This window comes from Enhydra lutris, unplaced genomic scaffold (assembly GCF_002288905.1).
Source record: "Enhydra lutris kenyoni isolate GAN:26980312 unplaced genomic scaffold, ASM228890v2 scaffoldscaffold2, whole genome shotgun sequence".
NCBI classification, from domain to species: domain Eukaryota; kingdom Metazoa; phylum Chordata; class Mammalia; order Carnivora; family Mustelidae; genus Enhydra; species Enhydra lutris.
In genome coordinates this window covers 55,222,847-55,245,993 of record NW_019154086.1, presented here as the reverse complement: position 1 = coordinate 55,245,993, position 23,147 = coordinate 55,222,847, and the positions used below count along the sequence as shown (strand labels likewise).

The window sequence follows — 23,147 nt, the reverse complement described above, 5'->3', positions numbered from 1 at the left end:
CACTGACCTCTTCCATAAAGTTTGTCCCACCTTAGGTATGAGAAAAACAATAATGCAATTAAAATGTTGAAGAGAACCTAGCTGGAAGTGGTCGATTTTCATGGTACTGTTGTTGACAGGGCCAAAGATGGTGATCACGGAGATTTTCCTGGTGGCCATCTTACAGAAACTTTCCAGATACTCATCTCGCTGCTGCACGTACATGTTGTTCTCAGCCTTTGGAGCCGTGATCAGCTAGAGATGGGAGGAGGCAAGCAAATATTAATTCACAGTGATAGTTGTACACAGAGGCAAAGTCCAAAGGGATAATTTAAAATAGAGGGCCGGTAGTGACTGACACTAAAGTCAACTAGAGTGTTCTATTGGACAGTTGCCGTAATTAGGGCCAAAACAAGCCATTTGGAAAGCCCCTCCCCCCCTTTTTAAAATGGCTCCAGATACCTTAGAGTTTTCTATTCTCACCAGTTATCTTTAGTACTAGTCTTCATGTGTCCTAGCTTTCTCATTTGTGAACTCTGCACAGGAATACTTCTTTTGCAAGGCTGTTACATGAATACTGGACGTGCAATCATTGTTAGCAACTGCTATCCCCCTTCCTTCCTTCTGAGCTTTATTATCCTAATGGACTGCTCTCATGAATTCAGTGGTTACCACTCTTTTGTTTCATGTCCCACAGGGTTGAGAGAGCTTCATACTCTTTGTAACTTCAAATCCATACATAGATTCTGTTTCATTCTTAATCATACTTTAATAGGCAATCTTGCAGAAAGTTTTTAGGATGGCCTTTTGGCCTATGATTTGTCACACAGAATATATTCATTGTCACACTGGGCCTGTACAGGGTTTGTGGCAGACCTCTTTGACAGTGGAGAACCCCCCGACAGGGTGGATTTTGCTCTTTCAGTTCTATAATTCAGGCTTGGCATTTTTCAACAAGCTCCTGTGTGTCTTTGAAGCTCACTGCCAACCCCTGGCTTCTGGGGAAAAAGAGGAAAAGACAGAGCAAAAGAAAGAGAGGTGATAGTCACCAGAGCCATCTGGGAAGGCAGATTTTATAATTTTGGATAAAAGGAGGATACCTTTCATTTTTAGGGCTCCTGTTGAATGCTCTAAGAATGTCTCGATGTTTCCATCTAACTGGATATAAAAGCTTTTCTACTTCCTTGATTCTTTTTGTAGGCTTTTCCTGAGCCTTCTCCAATTTTACCAGGTTTTCCATGAGCAGAACTACATACCACACCCCACGAGTGGGTGGGCATGGTGCTGTTCACCCTGGAGGTGGAAGGACGTGGAATTTCATTCTGATGATGAGCAGGTCTTTGTTGAGCTCTCTGACCCTAAAGAGCTCCTTAGACTGTTGTCTGCACGACCCTTTGCGAACACATAATTTGGCTTAGAGCCCAGCCTCTATACCCTTTTTCAAACCTGACAATATTCAAATTTGTCAGCCACTTTTCTATTTACCCATCTAACCTTATAAAAGATTTCTGAAGTTTGGGGCTATTAGCTTGGCATTTTTCAGAAGGCAAGTTGCCATGTTGTTAATCCCTTCCAAACACTTAATCAAAACGGTTAATAAATCTGCTCCCAGCTTGAAACTGCTGTTTATCCTTCTCTGTCAGAGATGTGTTTATTGGTGCCTGCAGGCTTTCTCTTTTAAAAATTCCCTGCGCTAGACAAAATACTATCCCTCATGGAAATCAAAATGTGTTCGATAACTTTTGAGCGGGACATTAACAAAGATTTTTCTGGGATGTAGCTTTTTCCCCCTCTCAGGTTGTTATTTATATTTATTTAAGTGGTCATGATTTTGTGTATTTTTGATTTTGTGTTTATATGCCTGTTCAGGTGTACAGGGTGGGTAGACCATGGTTATTTTAGAAATGTAATTCCCCAAGAGGAAAAATAATATTTTCCCAAATTTATTCTTTGATTCATACTTAGCCTTAAAAAAGATTTAGGGTGGCTATAAAAGGATTCGGTGATGGTATTTTTGCTTTGTTTGTTAGTTTTCAATTGGTTTTATGACATTTGAACGTATTTCTTCAGGTTTTAATGGTGGCCCATACCTTGGAGCTTTATTTTCAGTTGGTATATTTAAGGTTTTTTTCCAGGCCATTCTTTGCTCACAAACACACTACTTTGAAATAAATGAATGTTCAAGTGAAAACACAAAACAGCCAGGAACAAAGGTAAGCTTTACTGGTAATGACTTTGGATTCCCTTTTCTAAATGAAGGATGTGCCCGTATTTAGAATGTACTTAGAGGAGTCTCTAGAGCACAGCTGTCCACATGCTAGATGACTGATAATTACCTGCTTTTGTAACTTCAAATCCATACATAGATTCCATTTCATTCTTATCATACTTGGCCATGGACCTTTACAGCCCATGGACACCATGATAGGACAGGATTTCAAGAGTCCTCACAGCTTCCTCTGGTCTGTTTCTCCCTCCTATGAATAACTGGGACTTCAGACAACATAGAATCATTCAGAAGCTCATCCTCCCCGGCCTGGCAGCTTCTCTCATTACCTCTGAACACAGTAGCCCTAGGCCATTGGATACCCAGTGGGAATCAACATAAATAAATAAAGAACCCCTATGTTTATTTTCACCTCAGGACCTGTGCCCAGGGATGCCTTAACCTACCCCTGAGGTGACATTTATTTTGCATGACTCACTTCCTCCCTCCTGCAACCTGGCCCCAGGCTCTCTCTTGCTAACCTTTCCTCCTATTCCTCCCTTACATGACCTCTTCACCCTGTAGCTAGACTGGTCTCTGTTATGAAATGAAAGGAATTTGGGCAGAGTGGCACAGAGAAAGGGTGAGTGTAGTTAAAGTGGGAGGGACTGCATTTGTTCTTAGTTCAACACTGGCTATCTCAACAAGGCCACTTAACTTTCTGAACCTTGGCTTTTGCATCTTTATAATGGAACAACTTCCCTGACAATAGGAGTAAGAATCAAGGGGGGAAAAATTTTATATATATGTGTGTGTGTGTGTGTGTGTGTGTGTGTGTGTGTAGGCTGTGTGCACATAAGCACCATATGGGTATGTTGCCTCTGAAGAGTTGACTCTCATTCCTTCCTCTGCCTTGGCCCCTATTACCCTTTCCACCCAAAAAGCTCTCCCCTCCCCTCCACCTTAACTACAGGTAAGAAGTCTTCAAATGCAGCATCTTCCTTAACATCTTTCCTAGCCCTCAATGGTCACATTCTCCTTTCAATTGTTGTTCAAATGTTGGCCCATGTTCCTTAGTTTCCATAGATCACTCCAGCCAGAGGTGAGGAGGAGTGTCCCCCTGCTTAAGAATGTCTAGATGACCCCTGAGAACCAGCTGCTAAAGACCCTTTTCCCCCTTGCATTTAATCTGCTGCTCGAGCTAGCTTCGGGGACAGTAGTAGAGGCTGATCATATGAACATATTTCAGCCACTCTTTCCCTGTGTGCTGACATCTCCTTCCCGTTCGCTGTTAAGTTTGACATTGCTTCAAACGGTGTTTAAAATGGTAACCATGTCCACGGTGTTTAAAATGGTAACCATGTCCAATTCTCTCTTCCTAAAAAGAGCATCTTAGAACTTCTCAATAAACATTATTGTCTGACACTTGGCCTCTTTCCAGTTTGGTGGTGATAAATCAGGGCATGTAACATGGGTTCAGAATTGTGTTGTGGTTCTATTTTATGTTTCTGTTCCAACTGGTGTGTTGGCACAAGGAGCCTCAGAATATAATGAAGCCAGTTTGCGTAAGTGAAGGGAACAAACAAGAATGAGAAGATGCTAAAGGGAAGATATTTTAAGTCTCAGCTTATTTTAAGCACTGTGTTAAGCTCAAAACATTAGATTTTTACAAGTTTCTGAAAAGTAACATTCAAGCTAGTAGTATGCTTTAGTAAAGCAGAGCTTTATATACTTTTCTAAAATTAAACCAAATAAGTAGATTGTTGTTTCAATATCCAAATTTCTGAGGTAGTGTTAAAAGTAAGAACATACTTGAATAATAGGAGATTGTCTCTAGAGTGCTTAACTTGATCTTAAGTCTATGTAATTCCACAGTGTGAGGCCTCTTGCTAGGTGACAAGTAGGTACACCTCAGGGCACAAAATGATGGCTTTTCAGCTCTACACCACATAGTCCAACGTTTTAATGATAAACAGTGTTTCTATATTCTTACTGTTGTCAACTCTAAGCTGACACCAACCAGTCTGAGGGGTTAGGTTAACTGGGAGTCAATCTATTATTCCCGACTGACCCCCAGGCAAGCCAGAGGGCTCAGGTGCAGAGAACCAGCTGGGCAATAAGTCGGAAACTCTACACTGTTGCTTAGCACAAAATATTGACAATTGTTAGACCTTACCATTTACCTGAGTAATTTAAGGTTAAAAGTGAATTTTAAAACATGTGAATTGATTAACTAACAGGATGATTTCTCAGTTTCTCCTTCAGTTTATGGCACATGTCCACTGAAGGCTCACACTCATAGGATGCAGAATGGCGGGAGTGGCTGGAGTATGAATTTTGAAAATCAAAGGGACTTGAGTTCTAATTCTGACATGGCCATGTATTAGCTAAGCACCTTAGGAAATTTCTCAAACTCTCTAAGCTTCTTTCCTTGACTATACAGTGGAGTTAATGAGTCCTTCCTCGTGGGGTTGTTATGACAGTTAAACCACACAGCTTTGGCAAAGCACCTTGCAAGATGTGCTCTTGAAGGACTGACCTCTGGCCTCAGTATAGGACACCTGGTTCTACCTGCAGCTCCTTGGAAGGTCGCTCAGATGCTGTTCACCATGGTGACCCTTGTTTCTCTAAAAAAATGGGTTAAGGAGGAGCTACATGATGTTTTCACATCCAAAGAACGAAATAAATACATGTAAAGCCCTAGAGGTTTATGATACATTGTAGCTGTTTACTGAGAAATGGAAAGAGGAGCTAAAAGTCCGGCGTGACTTCTTAGAATGTAACCTCCCTTCAGTTTGCTCACACTGGGTTCGGTTGAGACCAGTTGGAGGTGTATCTCGTCAGACCTCCTTTTATAACTCAGAGGCTGAGAAGCCTCAATGAATAGTAATTGAATCCCTGCACTTCCTGAATAACATCAGCATGTATAATAGGAAAAATAAGTGGAAAAAAGATAAATGGCACCAACCAGCTCTTTTACCCAGAAACCCAAGTCTCCCCTCTGCCTGGTGAAACAGATTCCTTTTCTCTCCATCTTTTGATATTATATCACATTTATTTCAACTTGTCTTTTCTAATCAGTGCCTATTTTAGATATTAGCTCTTCTAAAAACACATTTCTGGTATGATCATCAGCTGGGCACACGTGGGATGGTGAGATGGAACTGCCTCCTGTTGGTACTTTCTTCCTAATAACAAACCTGGTTCTCTCACCAGCCCCAAAGAGCAATGCTGCCATGAGCCACCCCAGTTGGTTTCTGGTTTGCCTCACATGACATCAGCAGAGGCTGTCATTTGAATTTCATTTGCTAGAAATTTATGATCAGGGATACTGTTTAAAGCAGAAAATACCCAGCTGGGCTTTCAAATCCCTGACTAAGGGAGTAGAACGAAAGGGGAGAAATGAAAGGCATGACTAATATCAGGGATAGAGTATGAAAACCTCTTTCTTTGGACTCACAAACCAGGAGCAATGGAAGTATTTGCCAGACGGGTGCACAATTACAATCCCGACATTTTACCCATGATTATTTTCCCCCTGCAAAAAACCTTCCCATGAGGAGAACTTTGCCTGCCCTGTTGGCTAAACAACCAGGGTTGGGTGATGTGCTCTAGCAGGCTGGACAAAGTCCTGGGTCCTCGGGAGGAGCACACTGTGCAGACTTGCCCACACCTCAGAGAAAGCAGTTGGCTCCCTTATGTTCTGTAACAGACATTTAAGTCCCAGGTAGAATTCTCCTCTGAAATGAATGACTCTTTTGGCTCTGACTAAAATATTCTCCTTTAGATTTATGTACTCTGAAAATAACCAAGTAGCTGTTAAACTACTCTAGCAGACAGCCTCTCCTCTGCTAATTTGTATACTTTAAGGCTCTGGTTAAGAATGAGTGAAATATACAAAAAATGCATAACAACACACACACATAGACACACACAAACCTGTAGAATCACTGAAAACTTACATTTTGTTCTAATGCATAGATGCACCATTGTGAAACAGCTGAGAGAATTTGGGGACACGCCCCACCCACAATAAACACCATTAGGAACTCTGCTCTGAGTAACATTTCAAATGTGTATTTAAACTTTTTGAAACCACTAAAGATAAATGGACACCAGAGCCTCTCTGCTCAGATCAGTAGTCCAAATTTAGACCAGATTGGAAAAATTAAAAGCCCCAAGATGCCTTGAGAGAAAAGTGCCTATCTCTTGGCGGGGGCGGTGGCGGTGGTGGTAATAATGCAGGGTGCAGTCACCCTGTGCCTTTAGTAGGACAAATGCTGTCCTCAGTGGCATGAAGTGTCTCCTTCCCACCCACATACCGGAAAAAAATCTTTCTTGACCCACAATGCCTGACATTAATTTACTGATCCTTTTCTCTGAAGTGATTGTGCTGTACCTTCTCCTTGACAGCCTAGAGTAAAATGACATTAAGATGGGGTAGAAATCTTGGAAGGGCCCTAAAAGAGGGCACAAGGAGACATGGAGAGGGAAAGAAGCCATTCTTATATGGCTGATGAGAACTGCCCTTACATTTAGGATGGGATTTATTTCTGTCCAAAGGTTTCCTTTGGCTTGACTAGATTCTTTAGTTATGCTTTGGATGGAGGCTAGTAATGGCCAAAAGAGAGAGCTCCTGAGATGAATCTATGACTTGCTCTGTATCAGTGGCTTCAGAAACACAGGCGAAGTGGGAGCAAGGTTTGTTTGTCTCCTTTCACACATACACACACACACGCACGCACACACACAGAGGGACACTTTTGACAGAGGCTCGGGAGAAATTGACATCTGTCCCTTGCACTTTGGAAATTGGAACAATTAACCCACTTCCCCATGTTGTCTTTTTGGCCTCTTACTGGAAGTTGGGCAGTGATGGGGGAGGCAGTCGTTAAGGAAAGATTTCAACCACCTGGTTTTAAAGCATTGGTGAGGGTCACGCCAACAAGGACACTTCCCCATGCCCAGTCATATCCACTCTCCACCCAGGCTGCCTTCCTTTCCTCTTTCAGGCTTCCACTCTGATATAGACCTAATTAGGAGAAAAAGGAGAAATTTTACCATTTCCCCATACACATAGTTCTAGTTCCTAAGCTCATGAAGAGATATGTCCTTTTCCTAAGTCATGACAAGAGTCAAAGCATGCCATTTTAGGAAGTCCTTTGATCTTCTTTTATTCTTTGAACTTGGTAAAAGGGAGCTCTACCCAGAACTATCTGTTGGAAGAGAGCTAAGGATGGGGGCTGGATACTGACAGGTTTGGAAGAAGCTGAGCATATGGGCTTCCCTGGGTTTATGTCTAAGAGCTCCCGGCCATTGAGTCTGGACCTTAGGGTCACAAACCTGTGTGGACTGAGGTTCATAGAGCACTAAACCAAAAGAAGCACCTGGCCTGGCTCCCCTTCTGGACAAACCTCCTGATCTCCCTTACATGGCACGGAATCAGCCACAGTCTGCCATCCAGCAACAGGATTTTAAGAACAGTAACAAAGCAAACTTTAGCATGCCCTGCCTCAGCCCACAGAACAACGCTGGGGAGAAGATTACTTACAAGCAGCCTTCGTTTGCCTTCAAAGGACCCCAGCAGATCGGTCACAGACTTCCTGGGACTCTGAGCGAAGTGTTTGGTGGTGGGTTTCAGGTAGCCCTCCTGCTCTGCTTTACCTGCTTTTTTCTTCTTGCTCTTCTCTTTCTCCTGCCTGCTCTTTTTCTCAGCCTTCTCCTTCTTCACCTGCTTTTCACTCTTGAGTAACTTGTCTGCTTTCTCGTTTTTCACCTTTTTTTTCTTCTCCTTCTCAGGTTTCTCAAGCTTTTCGTGCTTTTTCGATTCTTTTGCTTTTGGGGGGGGAACATTCCCCACCTGCAACTCCTCCTCCAGCTGAGAGGCAGTAGGCCTGCTGAGGTCATACTTACTCTCATACTCATTGCTAAGAATTTTGTCCTGGGCTTTCTTTTTTGGAGGTTTCCCCTTGGCTGGCTTGAGAGGACCTGGCACCACATTTGGGTCCTGGTGGCCATGCTCCCGTCTGTCTGTGCGGTTGTCCCGGAAACGTCCGGGGCCTGCCCTTGTGCTGTGCTCTGAGACGGTGGTGGGAGGGGCAGCCGTGAAGCTCTCGAAGCTGGTGGCCTTGCTGGGCCTCCTGGTGGCCTGCAGCCTCTCCCTGTGCTGATCCTTCCTGGGCTGAGGGTAGAGATTTTCTGAGGCCACCGGCTCCCTGGCAGGGGCCACCTCCACCGTCGCTGGGGGCCTGTGGGCATCTGAGGAGGGGTGCACCCTGGGAGTCCAGGGCCTCTGGGTGGTGGGAAAGGCCGTGGTGGTGGTCAGTCTTGCAGCTGCAGTTACCACCCGAGAGGTGGCCCGGGTCACTGTTGGGACTGCAGCAGGAGGCAAGGTGGTGGCCCTTGGGGTTGGAGGAGGCGGGGGAGGGGCAGCCGTGGTAGTGGCCGGTTTTCTCTGCACCTTCACCCGAGTGTCTCTGGTTGGTGGGACTTGGGCTCTCCTCTGGTCCTCCTTTCTCTTCTCACTGCTCACCACCAGCTTTCCTGCCCCTCCGCCATTGTTCCCCTCCTCCACCACCTGGCCCTCGACCCCGGAGGCCTTGCATTTTTGTACAAAACCCTTCTGCCTGATTTTCTCAATCCTGCGGATGGGGCCTTGGTCGATGATCTCATACAGGGCCTCCAGCCTGACGGGATAAGGGTAGCGCTCCTCAACCTGCAGCGTCTTCTTCAATAGCACCATGCCGAACTTCCCCTTCTCCAGCTTCAGGAAGCTCATCAGCTTTGGGATGAGGCTGGGGTCCAGGGGCTGCTCCAGGACCCGGCCCTCGCTGGTGATCCTCCGCACTTTGCCTCCTTCCTCGCCTGCCTGGTGGAACAGCACGATCTGCTGGATGTGCCTTTCCGCCAGCTCACAGTACACGTCATCCTTCAGGAGGCTCATCATGAGGCGGTAGTAGCCCTCTGAGGAGTGAGGGGCTGAGATGACCCACACCCTATTCTTCCCCGCAAAGCTGGCGAGGATGTTAGGAGAACTGGACCCAGAGGGGAAACGCAACAGTCTTGAGCGAGCGGAGGACCCCTCATCTCGGATCATGTCACGGGGAGAGCTCGGGGCTACTGGTCTCTGCTTAGGTCTCACTGGGGCCCCAGTGATGCGCTGGGGGGCCAGCGGCGCTGTTGTCGCGGGAGCTACTCTCAACACCGGCACACTCCTCCTTCTTTGGAGAGGCGGAAGGTTTGGTTCTTCTAGAGTGGTTCTCTCAATTCCCTGAGACCTCCCTGTGTGCCTCAGAAGCCGAGCTGGCCTTCTGTTGGCTGGGGAAACCAGAGGTGCTTTCCGCCCTCCGGGGCTCCCCCTATTCATGGCATGGAGGTGGGGTTCTGATCCACACACCAGCCACATTGCCAACAGCATGGTAAAACTGAGTCCCATTCTCCATGTCATTGTGCAATCCACTTTGAAAGGCAGCAGGGTCAAAAGACAGAAAGGGACAGGGGGGAGTGGGGGAAAAAAAGAAGAAGAAGAAGAAGAAAATCATTTAATTGCAAACAGAACTGGGCATTTTCTCTTTCTCTATCTTGGCCAAGGGGTGGGGGAAAGGGTGGTGAGAGAAGCAGCAAGGAGGTCAGGGAATGGAAAAAAGGATGAGATCCTGTTGCTTTTAAACCCCTGTAATTTGTTAGTGCTTAACAGAGACAGTTACATTAAGTTGGAAACCCAGCTCCGCTCCCCATTCAGCATGCTTGCCCTGTTTCCACCGGGCTCTCTGATGCTCCAGAGAAAAGGCACACTGAGCATATTAATTGTGACAACATTCCTATTTCATTTCTTCAAAGGAGCAACAAAGAAACACACCAAAGACAGAAAGGATTACACACTTACATTGTGGCTCATGGAGATGGAATGCAGAGGGTTTAAAAGGCAATCTGAAGTGTGGTCCCAGGACAGTTTCCTAGATGAAATACTTTTCCTCCCAAGCCTCTTTCTCCTTCGCCCGGCTGAGCAGTACAAAGGGGGGTGTGCTGCAGCTCCAGCTCCCAAAGGCGCCACGGACCCACAGCCTGTCCTGACCTGAGGGCCGAGCTGCTTTCTTCTTTCCTCTGGCTGTCTTTTCACCTTCTTGACAAGTAGGATGAGGGGAAAGGAGCTGTCCTTGTGAGTCTTTGCCTCTCCATTTGTAGTTTCTGCTCGCGTGCGTGTGTCTGTGTGTGGCAGTCCCCTATGCCGACAACACACGGTGCCCCTGAAAGTGAAGTCCCAGCTATTCCTGAATCTTGCTCTTTCTCTCTTTAGAGTTCCAGGATCCTTCTTATCACCCTTTCCCCCACAGTCTGGCTGAGTCCCTTTGTTTCCGAGCGTGAAAGCTCTGGGATTAATATGTTTTCCAGGCTGAGGCAAAACACAGGAATGTGATGTTGAAAAAGGACTTTCTTCTTTTCCTGAGCTTCTCCCCTCCTTTATTTCTCCCCACTTTTTTTTCTCCTCTTTTCCTTCTCCTTCTTTTTCTTCTTCCTCTTGCCTGGACCCAGTCCCAGAAATGCCAGGACAACCTCAGTTTTGATCCAAACCGAACTCAAACAACAGCAGCCGCTGGAAATCAAGGAAACTTCACTAAGAATTTAACAGATCAGCAAAACACCACCTCCTTCCCACTTCGGCACATTGAGAGTGGCCTCAGTGGGGAAGGGGAGGGCTGTTCTTTGGGGTGGGGGAAAGTTTTGAAACACTACACATCATCATAAATCTCTTTAGAATAGGATGGCTGAGGACTTAACCCCTTCCATACCAAGAAACCAGGATACTTTCCCTTCCTGTCTGGACTCACATTGCACACTGAGAAGGGAAAATTCTCAGATTTCTGTATCTGGCTGCTTGGTTTTCCTAGAGACAGATACTCATTTGGGTCAGGGTGCTTGGCTGTACATCCACGGACGGTATATATATTTATAGTTCTGTGCGTATATTTTTATCTCTTTCTCTCTGTTTTATGTGTTCAGTTTGAGGTTGGAAAAGCCTATGGAAAACATGACTGGGTTGTTTTTATTTTATGCTAATTGGGGATCATATTACTGAGTTCTTGTTCATAGTTTTTTCCTTGGCATGGAAGGAAGCTGGGGAAAGGTCAGAGATGGCAGGTGATGGCTGCTGTTCCCCTGAGACTGTAGTTGGTCATTACATCTGGGAAAGAGAATTACAATCTCCAGCCCTGGGCTCTGGCTAGAGACAGTAAGCTAGAAGTTTCCTCAGAGGACATGGATGTATGAGGGAGTATGGGGAAACAGTGCAGGATTGTGCTCTCCAGAGATTGCAGGAGTCTGGAGTGTTTTAGGCAATCCTTAGAAGTCACAAGATCAGGTTCCAAAGGAGAGATTGAGGCAACTCTGTGTATCCACCTCCTGGATCTGCCATGGGCATCAGCTTTTGGTGGTGACAGTAGGTGACTCAGGATATACAGATATTTCTTCCAGTGTCTGAAGAGCATCATTCAGTCAGTATTAATTGTTACAGACAATGGTGAACCAGGATTTTCAGAAGGCTCCTTCGAGCTAGGCCATGACAGTGGCTACCCTCACCTGGTTCCTAATTGCTACCCATTGACCAGCCCCATCTCTGACTGGTCACATTTACCTTTCCTTCACATAAGACCCCAGCACGGAATTAAAGGCCTTTAGGGGGTTGAGCGTAGGCTTTTCAACCCACAGCTTGGAGACCAAGGAGTGCCAAGAGGAAGGGCACTCCTATGGAGCTCTTTCTGACACTTGCGAGTACAGTAACAAAGGTGGACTTCAGACAGAGAACTTCTGTCTGCTAGAGTTGGAGAAGACATCCCCTCTCATGGGATTCACCTGCTCAGTTGACCAAATAAATGCCTTTGGCTAAGTTGGACAGTCCTAGATGTTATTTCCCTTCTCACATCATAGTGTGTTCTGTACTACCTTTTACTGAGCTTACTTCTTTCCTCCCCTTTTCCTTTTGTCTTTTCCCCAATAATAACACTACCACTTGTTGAGCATTTTCCCATGCATCTCTGGGCTTGGTGTTTTCATATATTTCTTTCTCTATACTTCACAGCATCTTTACGAGATAGGTGGAATGATACCCATTTTATAGATGAACATATTGAAGCTTAGTAAGTTTAAATAAATTGCCTACCATCACACAAATCATAAACTCTGAAATTTGAGCCCAGGTTTAAAACTACCTAGAAAGCATTATGCTATCCTCTCCCCTTCTTTCATTTTCTTCCCATGCTTTCTCTTTTTTCTCTTCTTTCAACTCCTTTTTTGTGTTTCTAGTATTCATAGAGAAGTATTATTTGTTTGTTCAACAGGAGCACTTATAATTTTAGAGTCCCACTTTCTGGAATAATTGTATAACAGTACTTTTTCCCTTTCTTAAGAGGTCCTTAAAGTCTTTTATCCTTTTCCTCAAATATCCCATGGCTTCCACCAACTTGCTGACCATGTGCACAACATTTGTCACCTGTGCACTGGTAGAGTTGAAAACAGTCAGTTTTGCCATGGCAATTTGACCCAGAGGGGAAGCCAGCCCAACCTTGAGCTGTTTGTGTCTTCCTGGAACCCTCAGACTTTCTTCCCTTCTGTGAGCCTCACTAGATGGCGCGCTAAACACATAGGCGGGAGAGAGCGGACTGCAACACATCCAGGTCTCTTCAGCATTCCCCATTCCCCGCTCAGACAGACTAGCAAAGTGGGGTTTCTCTGCCTGTTCAGAATTTTTCCAGCCTCAATGCCTAAAGCCTTCCCTGAAACCTCAGAAGTCCATAAAGCATTTACTTAATAAGAGCAATTAAGAAGCATGAGTTTGTCAGAAAATCCTATAAATCATTATCATGGTTTGTAAAGATTCTCAATTTCTAGTCCAAGATTTACGAGTTCTGTATTAAAAAATCTCCCTCTTAGATCTTTCCATTTTTTTCCCTTGTAACTTAAAAAGGAGACATTAACCCATTAGCGGAGAAGAGAGATTTGGAAGAGATGGATGTTGAGTCAGAGAAAGGTAAAAGGAATAACATTTGAAAGTAGAATTTAGAAATGCTAGCTTGGGAATTCACTGTGTTGAAACTGTCTAACACTGGCTGCACAGTGATTTGGAGGAAGGAAAGGAAATGAATGCACAAAACAGAATGACACAGGCATTAGAGACACAGGGATGGGAGTAGCCATTTGATGGAAGTTGGAGTAAATGGAAGGAGGCATCCAGAAGGAGGTGTGCTAACTGGTCAGACCCACATGACCCAAGGCTTCAGCAACTTGGGACTAAACCTCCAGGAAAAAAGCAGAGCCATTTTATCACACCTTTGTGGCAGAGATACGGAATTATACATTGAAGATTGCTATGTGCTTTTCCTTTTCACTTGCAGACCTTAATCAAAGATTCTGTCTTAAGGATGAAGACCACATTACGTCCTTCAGCATGAAAAAGAATTCTACTTTTTCTCACTGTTCACGGGGCAGAACAATGACAGAAATAAACAACAGGGACCAGGGGAAAGCCAGCGGTGTGCTAATTCAGGAGGCTGCCAGCCCAGAGAGGCTCTGAGAAAGAGTAATCCCCAAAAAGAAACACTCTGAAATTGTTCCTGGAATGTTAACAGGGTCACATGTTTAATCCAAAATTGATAAATGTGTGTATTTAAAAAGATAAATAAAAATAAGAAATATTTGACTGGATAATGGCCCAAACTCTTGGGGAACAGTTATAAATATTCTTTTTTTATTTGTTTATTTTTAATTACTTTAGAATTTGCTGGGGAGGAGGGCATAAAGACACTTTTTGTCCCTCAAGTGGAAGCTTACTTAGTTAAGAGAACGTTGAACTCCTAATTAGAACAAATTGAAAGATGTTGTCCTAGCAGAGATTAAGGAACTATGTAAATAACCTAATGGCTCATTTTAAATCTTTAATGTTAAAGATTTGAAATTTAGATCTATATTGATTGCCATTCCATCTGTGCAAGATGTTAAATTTGTGGGCTTATCAGTTTGCTGCGTGGGGGTTAGTTCTAGGTTGGCCAGGGATAGACAGTACCGTGTCCAAAGTCTTAGCCATTGGCCATTCAATGCATGCAAAAGATTCCTATCAATCAGGTTTAAAGAGGCAAATTCTAATTATGCTGCTCTGCACACCTGTGGGTATAGCCAAAAAGAGACCGATGGTCCATTTTTTTCTCCCTTCTTTCAGCCATTCTCTCAAATGTTTGCCAAGAGTTCAGACTTTGTATCAGGAATGATACCGAACCAGGAAGTCTCTTCCCCTTAGAAGTTCACAGACCACTGGAGAAGCCAAACAATTGTCAATTGTATTTCCACAGCCAACTTTCTCATGTAAAAATTCAGTGCTGACATGGCTGCAGCCAATATGCATGGAGTCCACTCCTGTTGGAGACTCTGCTCCTTTTATCCCTGGAGCAGGCTTTTCCCCAGAAAGAGGCTTCCCATGGCAGCTACTGCATGGCACTGGAAAATCCTGTTTGGTATGTTTCATTGGCCCTAGAATCCACTAAAGTCTACAAGAGTCCAAGATAATCTGGGTGGCAGGAGGTGTTTGATTACCTGACAGTCCTTCATCCTCATTTTCCCAGTCCCCATCTTGGTTCTGTCTGCTGCACTTTCTCTGCTGGAATTGCCCCATCTTTCACTTGTCATTTCTCTGCATTGAGCCTGCCCTCTGGGTTTTGATCACATTTCTAGAATACTACCTTACATAGACAGGGGTTAACCAACAAGATGGCAATTCATTCACTCAACAGATATTTATTCAGTGCCAGACATCGCTCTAGTCACAAGGGATATAGCAATGAACAAACACTCCCTGACCTCATGGAAACTATATTCCAGTGGTAGGAAACAGACAATAAGAATATAAAAAAATAAATACATCTGTACCCAGATAAGTGCTTGGAAGAGATTGTTTTTAAAAAGAAGGGAGTAGGGGCGCCTGGGTGGCTCAGTGGGTTAATAAGCCTCTGCCTTCGGCTCAGGTCATGATCTCAGGGTCCTGGGATCGAGTCCCACATCGGACTCTCTGCTTGGCAGGGAGCCTGCTTTCTCCTCTCTCTCTCTCTCTCTGTCTGCCTCTCTGCCTACTTGTGATCTCTCTCTGTCAAATAAATAAATAAAATATTTAAAAAAAAAGAAAAAAAAAGAAGGGAGTAAAAAGTGATGGAGGGAGGATGGCTATTTTAGACAGATGTCAAGGATAATGGTCTTAAGTGAAGCTGGGAGAGCTAGACACCCAAGTACTGGGGGAGGGGAAGAACATTCTACGTGGAGGGAATAGCAGGTACAAGGCACTGAAGCAGACTCTGTTATACAAGCGTGTCATGGAAGAGCAACGTTTAAAGGATTTTAAACAAGGAGGTGGCCAGAACTGATACATAATTTGAAGCAATCACTATGAGTACTATGGGTACTACATGGTGAATGGACAATGGCAGCAGGAAGACCAGTTAGGAAGACATTGCTCTAGAGCAAGCGAACCGTGTGGTAGCTTACATTAGGTTGCTAGTGGGAGTATGGGTGTGGAAATGCCATCCTCTTTGGTATATACTTTAAAGACATAGATGATACTAATAGTTCAGGAAACAGACAAATGTCTTGCTTGAAAATTGTGTTAGACACTCTGGTACAGAGGTCAAGCTGGCATTTGGTACGTGAGTCTGGAGTCAGGGAGGACTGAGGCCAGAATTATAAATCTGGGAGGCTGTTTCATGCATGAGGCTGGAAGAAACCACTTAAGGAGTACACATGGAGAGGAAGAGTCCTGTGGCCTGAAACACAATATTCAAAAGATGAGAAGAGGAGTCCTGGTTGTGGAGGAGGAGAAGCTGATGTGGTAGGAGGAAGGCGAGAGGACGTGCTGTTTTCCACTGCTCCACAGCTTGAATCACATATTGCCTCTGACCCTTTCTCTACAGGTCCAAACCACATGTGCCCACATTCAGTTCATTTCTCAATGTCCATGCTCTGTACCATCTCTTCCACAGTGTTTTCTGAGAAGTCCCCACACAAACTGTTCTCCTTTCTCTGAGAAGGTATTCTGCAGAACATCACTCTTCTAATTGTTTTGTACTTCAAATACTGGCTCTTGTCCTTCCAAGCACATCTTTAAGCTTTTGAAAACATGCAGTAATCCTACACTTATTTTGCATTCTTAGCACCCTGCATGCAGTTATGGTACAAAAAATGGGACATTTGTACTGATCTAATATAGTTAAAAGGAGAGACAGCAAAGTTTCAGAAAACAACCCAACTATGAGTAGGAAAGCACAGAAGAAAAGAATCTACACTGCTAATGAACCAAACAATCACTTTATCTCCATTTATTGAATAATAATAGTAAGAGAGCACATGGCACTGTAAGTCATCAAAATGAAACCTGATGCTTCCCTGAATTATGGAATTGTGAAATTGAAGCAAAACATTTGTGTCAAGTAATGTAAATCCTCGTTTTATTCATTCCTTCAATCCCATGGTAGATGGAGCACATTTTGTGTGTTGAGCCTTATTCCGGTGTCAGAAATATGGCAATAGACAAAAGTCTCTGCCCTCATGAGACTCACATTCTCTCAGTGAGAGATAAGCACTATAGAGAAAAACAACATAGGGAAAAGTAATAGCAAATGAAGGAAGAAAGGTACTATTTAAGATGGAGTGATCAGATATTACCAAGTGCCAGCCTTACCAGAGTAGCTGTATGCTATATGTAAAGGAATCTTAGCATATCCTCCACTTTGTCACTTCTTCAACCTCTGAAGTTGGAGTTGGGTTTTAGTCATAGCCTGAAGTCTCTAGAAGACAAGTCAACTGAATAAAGTAGATGAAAAAATTGTATATTTCTGGCTGTGGTCAAAATAATAGATGACTATAAAGACATAAGTTTTCTGGGGACCTGGGTGGCTCAGTCGGTTAAGCATCTGCTTTCAGCTCAAGTCATGATCTCTAGGTCCTCAGACTGAGTCCCACAGCAGGCTCCCTGCTCAGTGGAGAGTCTGCTTCTCCCACTCCCTCTGTGTTCTCCCTCTTGTTTTCTCTCAAGTAAATACATACATAAGCTTTCTGTATCGTTCATTAACTGGCTTTGGAAGAAATATAAAAAAGGAATTTCAAAAATTCTTGAGCACCCGACATAGAATAAGTACTTCTTATGTGTTTCAGTGAATGGATAATTGAAATATCGCTATATACAGTTTCCCAAGATGTTTGCTTTGATGTCAATGATATGAATTTGGATTCTACTGTTTTCTAAGAAGTCACATTAGTTTGTAATCACACCCCAGAAATCTCTGTTTAAAAACTATATTGTTATAACTTAAATATTTTTAACCAAAATCTGTTGCAAGAATTCCAGAATAAAGATCAAATACAATGTGGTCTTTAAAGTGAGCTTAAAAATTCAAAGCAAAATTCATTCTGCATATGTTAACAGGTAACATTCCAAAGCTTTAAATGTTATTTTTATTTAAAAGTTAAACATGGAAAATAAAAGCATGTGGTCCCCTTTACAAATAATTTGAGATGATGGATTTTGGCAGGAGTCTTGGCGTTAACTATCAGGAAATTCAGTCATTACAAATAAATGTTGGTAAGTAACGGCATCGAAAACAAGAGAAAGGGCTTAGATTTAAAAAAAAAAAAAAAAATTCCTGTTTCTGGTTGGGGAGCAGTTCCCAGCTCCCGTATTTGGAGGTTCCATATATTCATCAGCACAAAATTTTCAGCTGAACAAGCCTTAGATTGGAATCTGAGGTTTGTGCTCACTAATGGTGTGACTTGGGCAAGCTGTCAACCTCCCTGAACCTCTCAGTTTCTTCATCTCCAAAAATGAGAATGGTTATTTTTTATATAAAAGGGTCAATTTTTCTCTAACAATGATTTTATTAGAGTGCTTCATGGTTCAACTTACAGGTAATCCATAGCTAACTGCTGTAAAACAACAGGGAATTTGTTAACTCACACAAATAAAGTATCTTGAAGTAGAGCAAGATTCTGGATTGATTTGCCCCAGAAGTTCTTATTCTTTTGTTTCTTTGTTCATTGTGGCAAAATATAGACAGCATAACATTTACATTTTAATAATTTTTTTCATTTTAACAATATTTAAGCGTCCAGTTGAGCAGCACAAGTGCATCCCCATTGCCGTGCAGCCAGCACCACCATCCATCTCCAGAACTTTTTCATCTTCCCAAACTGCAACTCTACCTATTAAAAGATTTCTCTCTGTGGCCTTCCTTTCCTCAGTCCCTGGAAACCACTATTTGACCCATCTCTATGGATTGGACTGTAAATGGCTATTTTTTATGTATGCGATGTGCTTACCTCATAGATAATCAGGACAGAGGGGAACAGTGACTGCACAAGAACATCCAGCCTAAGGCGACAGCCTACTGGAACGATGTGGGAAGGAACTAAAAGATCAGACAGAAGTGCTAAGCGCCAAACACAAAGAGAAATGGTTAAACACTAGAAGAGGATTCACCTATTAAGTATTTGGGGGCAATCTGTCATGAAATCAGAAGCCAGAGTAGTATTTACACGTTGTGTCTTCTGTTGGCTTTTACCTCTACAGCGGCAAATGTCTTCCAATTGGTCTTCTGGCCACCAGACTCATCCTTCTAATCTATCCCCTAAATGGTTGTCACTATAATTTTCCTCAAACATCAATGTTTTATTCCTGCTGCAAGTTCCTCAACTGTGAGCAAAGAACTTTAGAGAGAAAACTCAAGGCTCCCTTGGTCTAGAAGTGGGCTGAAAAACTGGTACTGATTCTAGCAGTAACCTTGGAAACCTGCTGATGGGCACTGATTTTAGTAGTAATGGTGGAAACCTGCTGATGGTGTGAAGTCGGATCAAGCTGCAAGCGGTCACGAGACAGTAGGCCCTCAGTACAATACCTGAGTGGAGCTTGGGACCCCTGGGATTTCCTCCTGCAAAGAAGGTTTTGAACTTTAACCAACAGATGAGTATGAAGGTACCCTAGAGGAGCAAGAGAAATGCATGACCTTCAGGTCCACAGTCTTTAGAAGAAGACGGTTTGAATGTGAGCTGCACAAAATGCAGGGAACTATGAAACTCCCCAGTCACATCTTATGGGGTCCACTGAATGGTGAGCATCTCCATGTAGGAAGGGAAAGCAGAGCCCCAGAGCTTCTGTCTTCAATTAAAGAGCAGTGCAGTTGCATTGGAAATTAGGCAGTGATTCCATTGATTAAGGGTTTTAACAACGTAATTATAAAAGTTTTCCTGACTGTAAACTTGGATTAAGATGGAAATCATTTCTTTTTGCCATGTTGGACCTAAATTAACCTGGCTATAACTTAAAACTTAAGAAAAGAAAAAAAGCAGGAAAGAAAATTATGCCTTTAACTTTATTTTTAGAAATAAAATAATTTCTGTAGTGTCATTTGCAAATATCTTCTCCCATTCCGTGGTTGCCTCTTTGTTTTGTTGACGTTTCCTTTGCTGTGCAGAAACTTTTGATCTTGATAAAGTCCCAAAAGTTCATTTTTGCTTTTATTTCCTTTGCATTTGGAGACATGTCTTGAAAGAATTTGCTGTGGCCAGTGTCGAAGAGGTTACTGCCTATGTTCTCCTCTAGGATTTTGATAGATTCCTGCCTCATGGTGAGGTCTTTTATCCAATTCAAGTTTATCTTTGTGTGTTGTGTAAGAGAATAGTCGAGTTTCATTCTTCTGTACATAGCTGTCCAATTTTCCCAGCACCATTTATTGAAGAGAATTTTTTCCACTGTATATTTTTTCCTGCTTTGTCGAAGATTATTTGACCATAGAGTTGAAGGTCCATATCTGGGCTCTCTACTCTGTTCCACTGGTCTACGTGTCTGTTTTTGTGCCAGTACCATGCATCTGGTAATCATAACTTTGTAGTAAAGCTTGAAATCAGGCAATGTGATACCCCCAGTCTTGTTTTTCTTTTTCAACATTTCCTTAGCAAAAAAAAAATAGAATAAAGTTTAAAAGAAGACATAAAATAATGCCTTTGATTTTTAAAATATGGTAGTTTTAAATTATTTTAATTTAAGTATTGTCTCAAAATAGGCAATAAAACAAGACACATGTACACCTGTTCGTGGTGAGCTAGTATGTCTAAATTATCAACATTTCTGACTCAGTAGGTAATATAGTTGGACATAGAGGGGAAAAACAGGATTTTAAACCCACGGGTTATTTTTTAGAGTTTTTTCTTTTGAAAAACAAATATTTCATTATGTTTAAATGTTTAATATTTACGCAGTTTATTGAAAAGACACAAGTACTTAAAGACAGATTTCAAACTATTTTTTCTATAGATATTCAGAGCACGAAAATCTGACAGATGCTTAAAAGAACAATTTCTTTTCTGTGTTTTCAAATGCAGTAAAGCCAGTTAAATGTTCACCCAACTATTCAAACTCAATTTGCCTCCATGGCAAAAATAACCCTATTGATCTTTTTCCTCCCTTTTCCCCACTGTGTTTTTTCCAGCATCCTGACAGCTGTACTCTCATATGCCCAAATATTAGATAAGATTTCAGCTTACTATAAGGAAAATGTTATAAACACCAGAGCTGTGCAAATGCGAAGCTAGGTGCCTGGGGAGACAGTAAGCATCCTGTTGGAGAAAGTGTTAAAATAGAGGTTCCCTCACAGAAAATTCAAACATTTGGAGAGTGGCTACTCCAGGTGAATAGTTTGCCTTGAGTCTGGAGTCTATGGTTACTATAATTACTGTGTATGACTTGAAGTAATTTCCCTGGCTCGTTTTTATTTTTTTAAAGATTTTATTTATTTATTTGACAGACAGAGATCACAAGTAGGCAGAGAGGCAGGCAGAGAGAGAGGAGGAAGCAGGCTCCCCGCTGAGCAGAGAGCCTGATGTGGGGCTCGATCCTAGGACCCTGAGATCATGACCTGAGCCGAAGGCAAAGGCTTTAACCCACTGAGCCACCCAGGCGCCCCCCTGGCTCGCTTTTGAGGAAAAAAAAATATTTGAATGAAATACCTGTCATCAGAATTGTTATCTAAGGAAAAAGGTAGAAAAGAAGCAAGTGTCATAAAAACACAAAAATAGTGGACTGTCTTACAAAGTTAGTTCTCAAAAGTTCTTCTCCGTGTAACAACTGTGCCCATCAATTAGCATCTTTATCTAACAAGAAATAGTGAAGAACTGCTAAAGTTACATGCAATGGATCTGGCAGGAGACAAAATCACCAAGGGCAAAAAGAATGTTTGGCACCGTGCATGAAAATTATTTGGAAATAGATCTTTCAGAAATCAGTTAAGCCATTGAAAAGCCATTGAATAAGCTTAAAAATGTGATCCTCATTGGGACTGTGCTATATAAGTCCACTGTGAAGTGATGGATGCTGGGTCACGTTATAGATTTGGTTGGGAAAATTGTGCTCAATCCCAAGGCAAGGGCTGAGTCATTTTTTTATCATCCTAAGAACGTAGCCCACATTTGCAATTGCAACTCAATATGTTACACCTAAAATAAAGTAAACTTTATATTTTTCTCTCAGATTTCAAGATAAGGTTGCAAAGAAATTTTGAACTATTTGCTATGGCATTTAGTACTTGTTGAGATGGATTAATTTTGGTGGTCTTCTCTCAAAATGACATTTTTGTTGAGAAGTAAGGACTTCGTGTATTTTCCAAGGGAGCTCCTTAAAGCAACCTGAAAACAAACATATACCATGAGAGGCACTGTATTAACAAATTTTAAGAAATTATTTAAACTTTCCCACCCTACACAAGTCCACAGTAGAAATAGCAGATGTTATGTCAATTTAAAAGGAAAAATTCCATGCCTGTTGTGTCAGAAGCTTCTTTAGGAATCTGAGATAATTCCACTAATCAATTATACCCAAAACAATTAACACAAGGCAGGAAGCATGCCCTGGGATCTCAGTCACTGAATGCAGTTATGGGTGACAATGGGTGATATTTTTTGGTGATTCAGCATACCGAGATTCAGGTGTTTACCCGGACCTGTGTCTGTCCCAACTCTGCCTGTGATCTCTAATCCATGAAACCTATCTTGGTCTCCTGACCTACCTCTAGTGCTTTGGGATCTAGCACATCAGTTTGAGTACCTATTGGAATCCATTTCTACTCTCACAATCCTGACAGGTATCATTTGGTTGCTTAAAGTAAATTTAACTCTACCCCCAAGTGAAGGACTAGGGAATATCATCCTGGATACCCAAAACCTCTAGTTTACCAGAAGCCAATATTCTCCTTCCCTCATTACAGAGTAATGTCCTCCAGGAGAGATCAGGAAATCCTGATGTGGATATGGAGGTTCAGGCCTTCTCATAATTGAACTAGAAAGACTTTGGAGGCAGTTTCAGACAAGATAGAGCCACAAATATAAACTAGAGCCCAAAGACCAGCTGAAAAAAACCTTTTAAGACCTTTTTGGCATCTTCCTTGACCTTTAGAGAACTCGTAACTTCACACGCTGGCCATAAACACATTGATCTTTGGGCCAAGGCAGCAAGGTAAAGCTTCTGAAGAACAGGCCTTCAGGTGATCTTTTCCAGGCTTGGAGATTTCCACTTTCTTGCTCATCATTGAGAGAAAGGGCTTAACCTCTGGATGCCTCTCTTTATTACATAATCTGTTCATCATGAGGCACAACCCTAGCTGCTAGTTGCTTATCTGGATAAAGAGAATTTTAAATCTTGGACTTCGAATTCTTTAAAAGCTTATGTAGATGGCTTAGTGTCATTTTTTTCTATGTTGGTCAATTCATGCTAAATGTGTCTATTTAATGTGAAAACTTATATATAAAGTAATACTACAAAGCCTAGAGCTACCTATCCCGCTCCTACTTAATCAATTCTCCTTGCCTTGGGAATAAGAAGCCCAGTCCCATGTTTGCCCCAGCTCTAAACAAACCCAGTGCAAGCCCTGCAAGCTCTGTAGAACATACC

General features: G+C 42.7%; 1 protein-coding gene across 1 annotated transcript in view; it reads right to left on the bottom strand.

Annotated features, from left to right (window-relative positions):
- The window catches only part of LOC111148359 (coiled-coil domain containing 80), a 32,959-nt gene extending 22,306 nt beyond the window's left edge, over positions 1–10,653 (bottom strand). The window contains exons 1-3 of the mRNA XM_022504859.1: positions 10,071–10,653; positions 7,737–9,643; positions 78–234 (exon numbers count right to left, since the gene is read on the bottom strand). Coding sequence (XP_022360567.1) covers positions 78–234; positions 7,737–9,632 — 2,053 coding nt within the window. The 5' untranslated portion in view covers positions 9,633–9,643; positions 10,071–10,653. The remainder of the gene's footprint in view (positions 1–77; positions 235–7,736; positions 9,644–10,070) is intronic.
- Between the last annotated feature and the right edge of the window lie 12,494 nt (positions 10,654–23,147).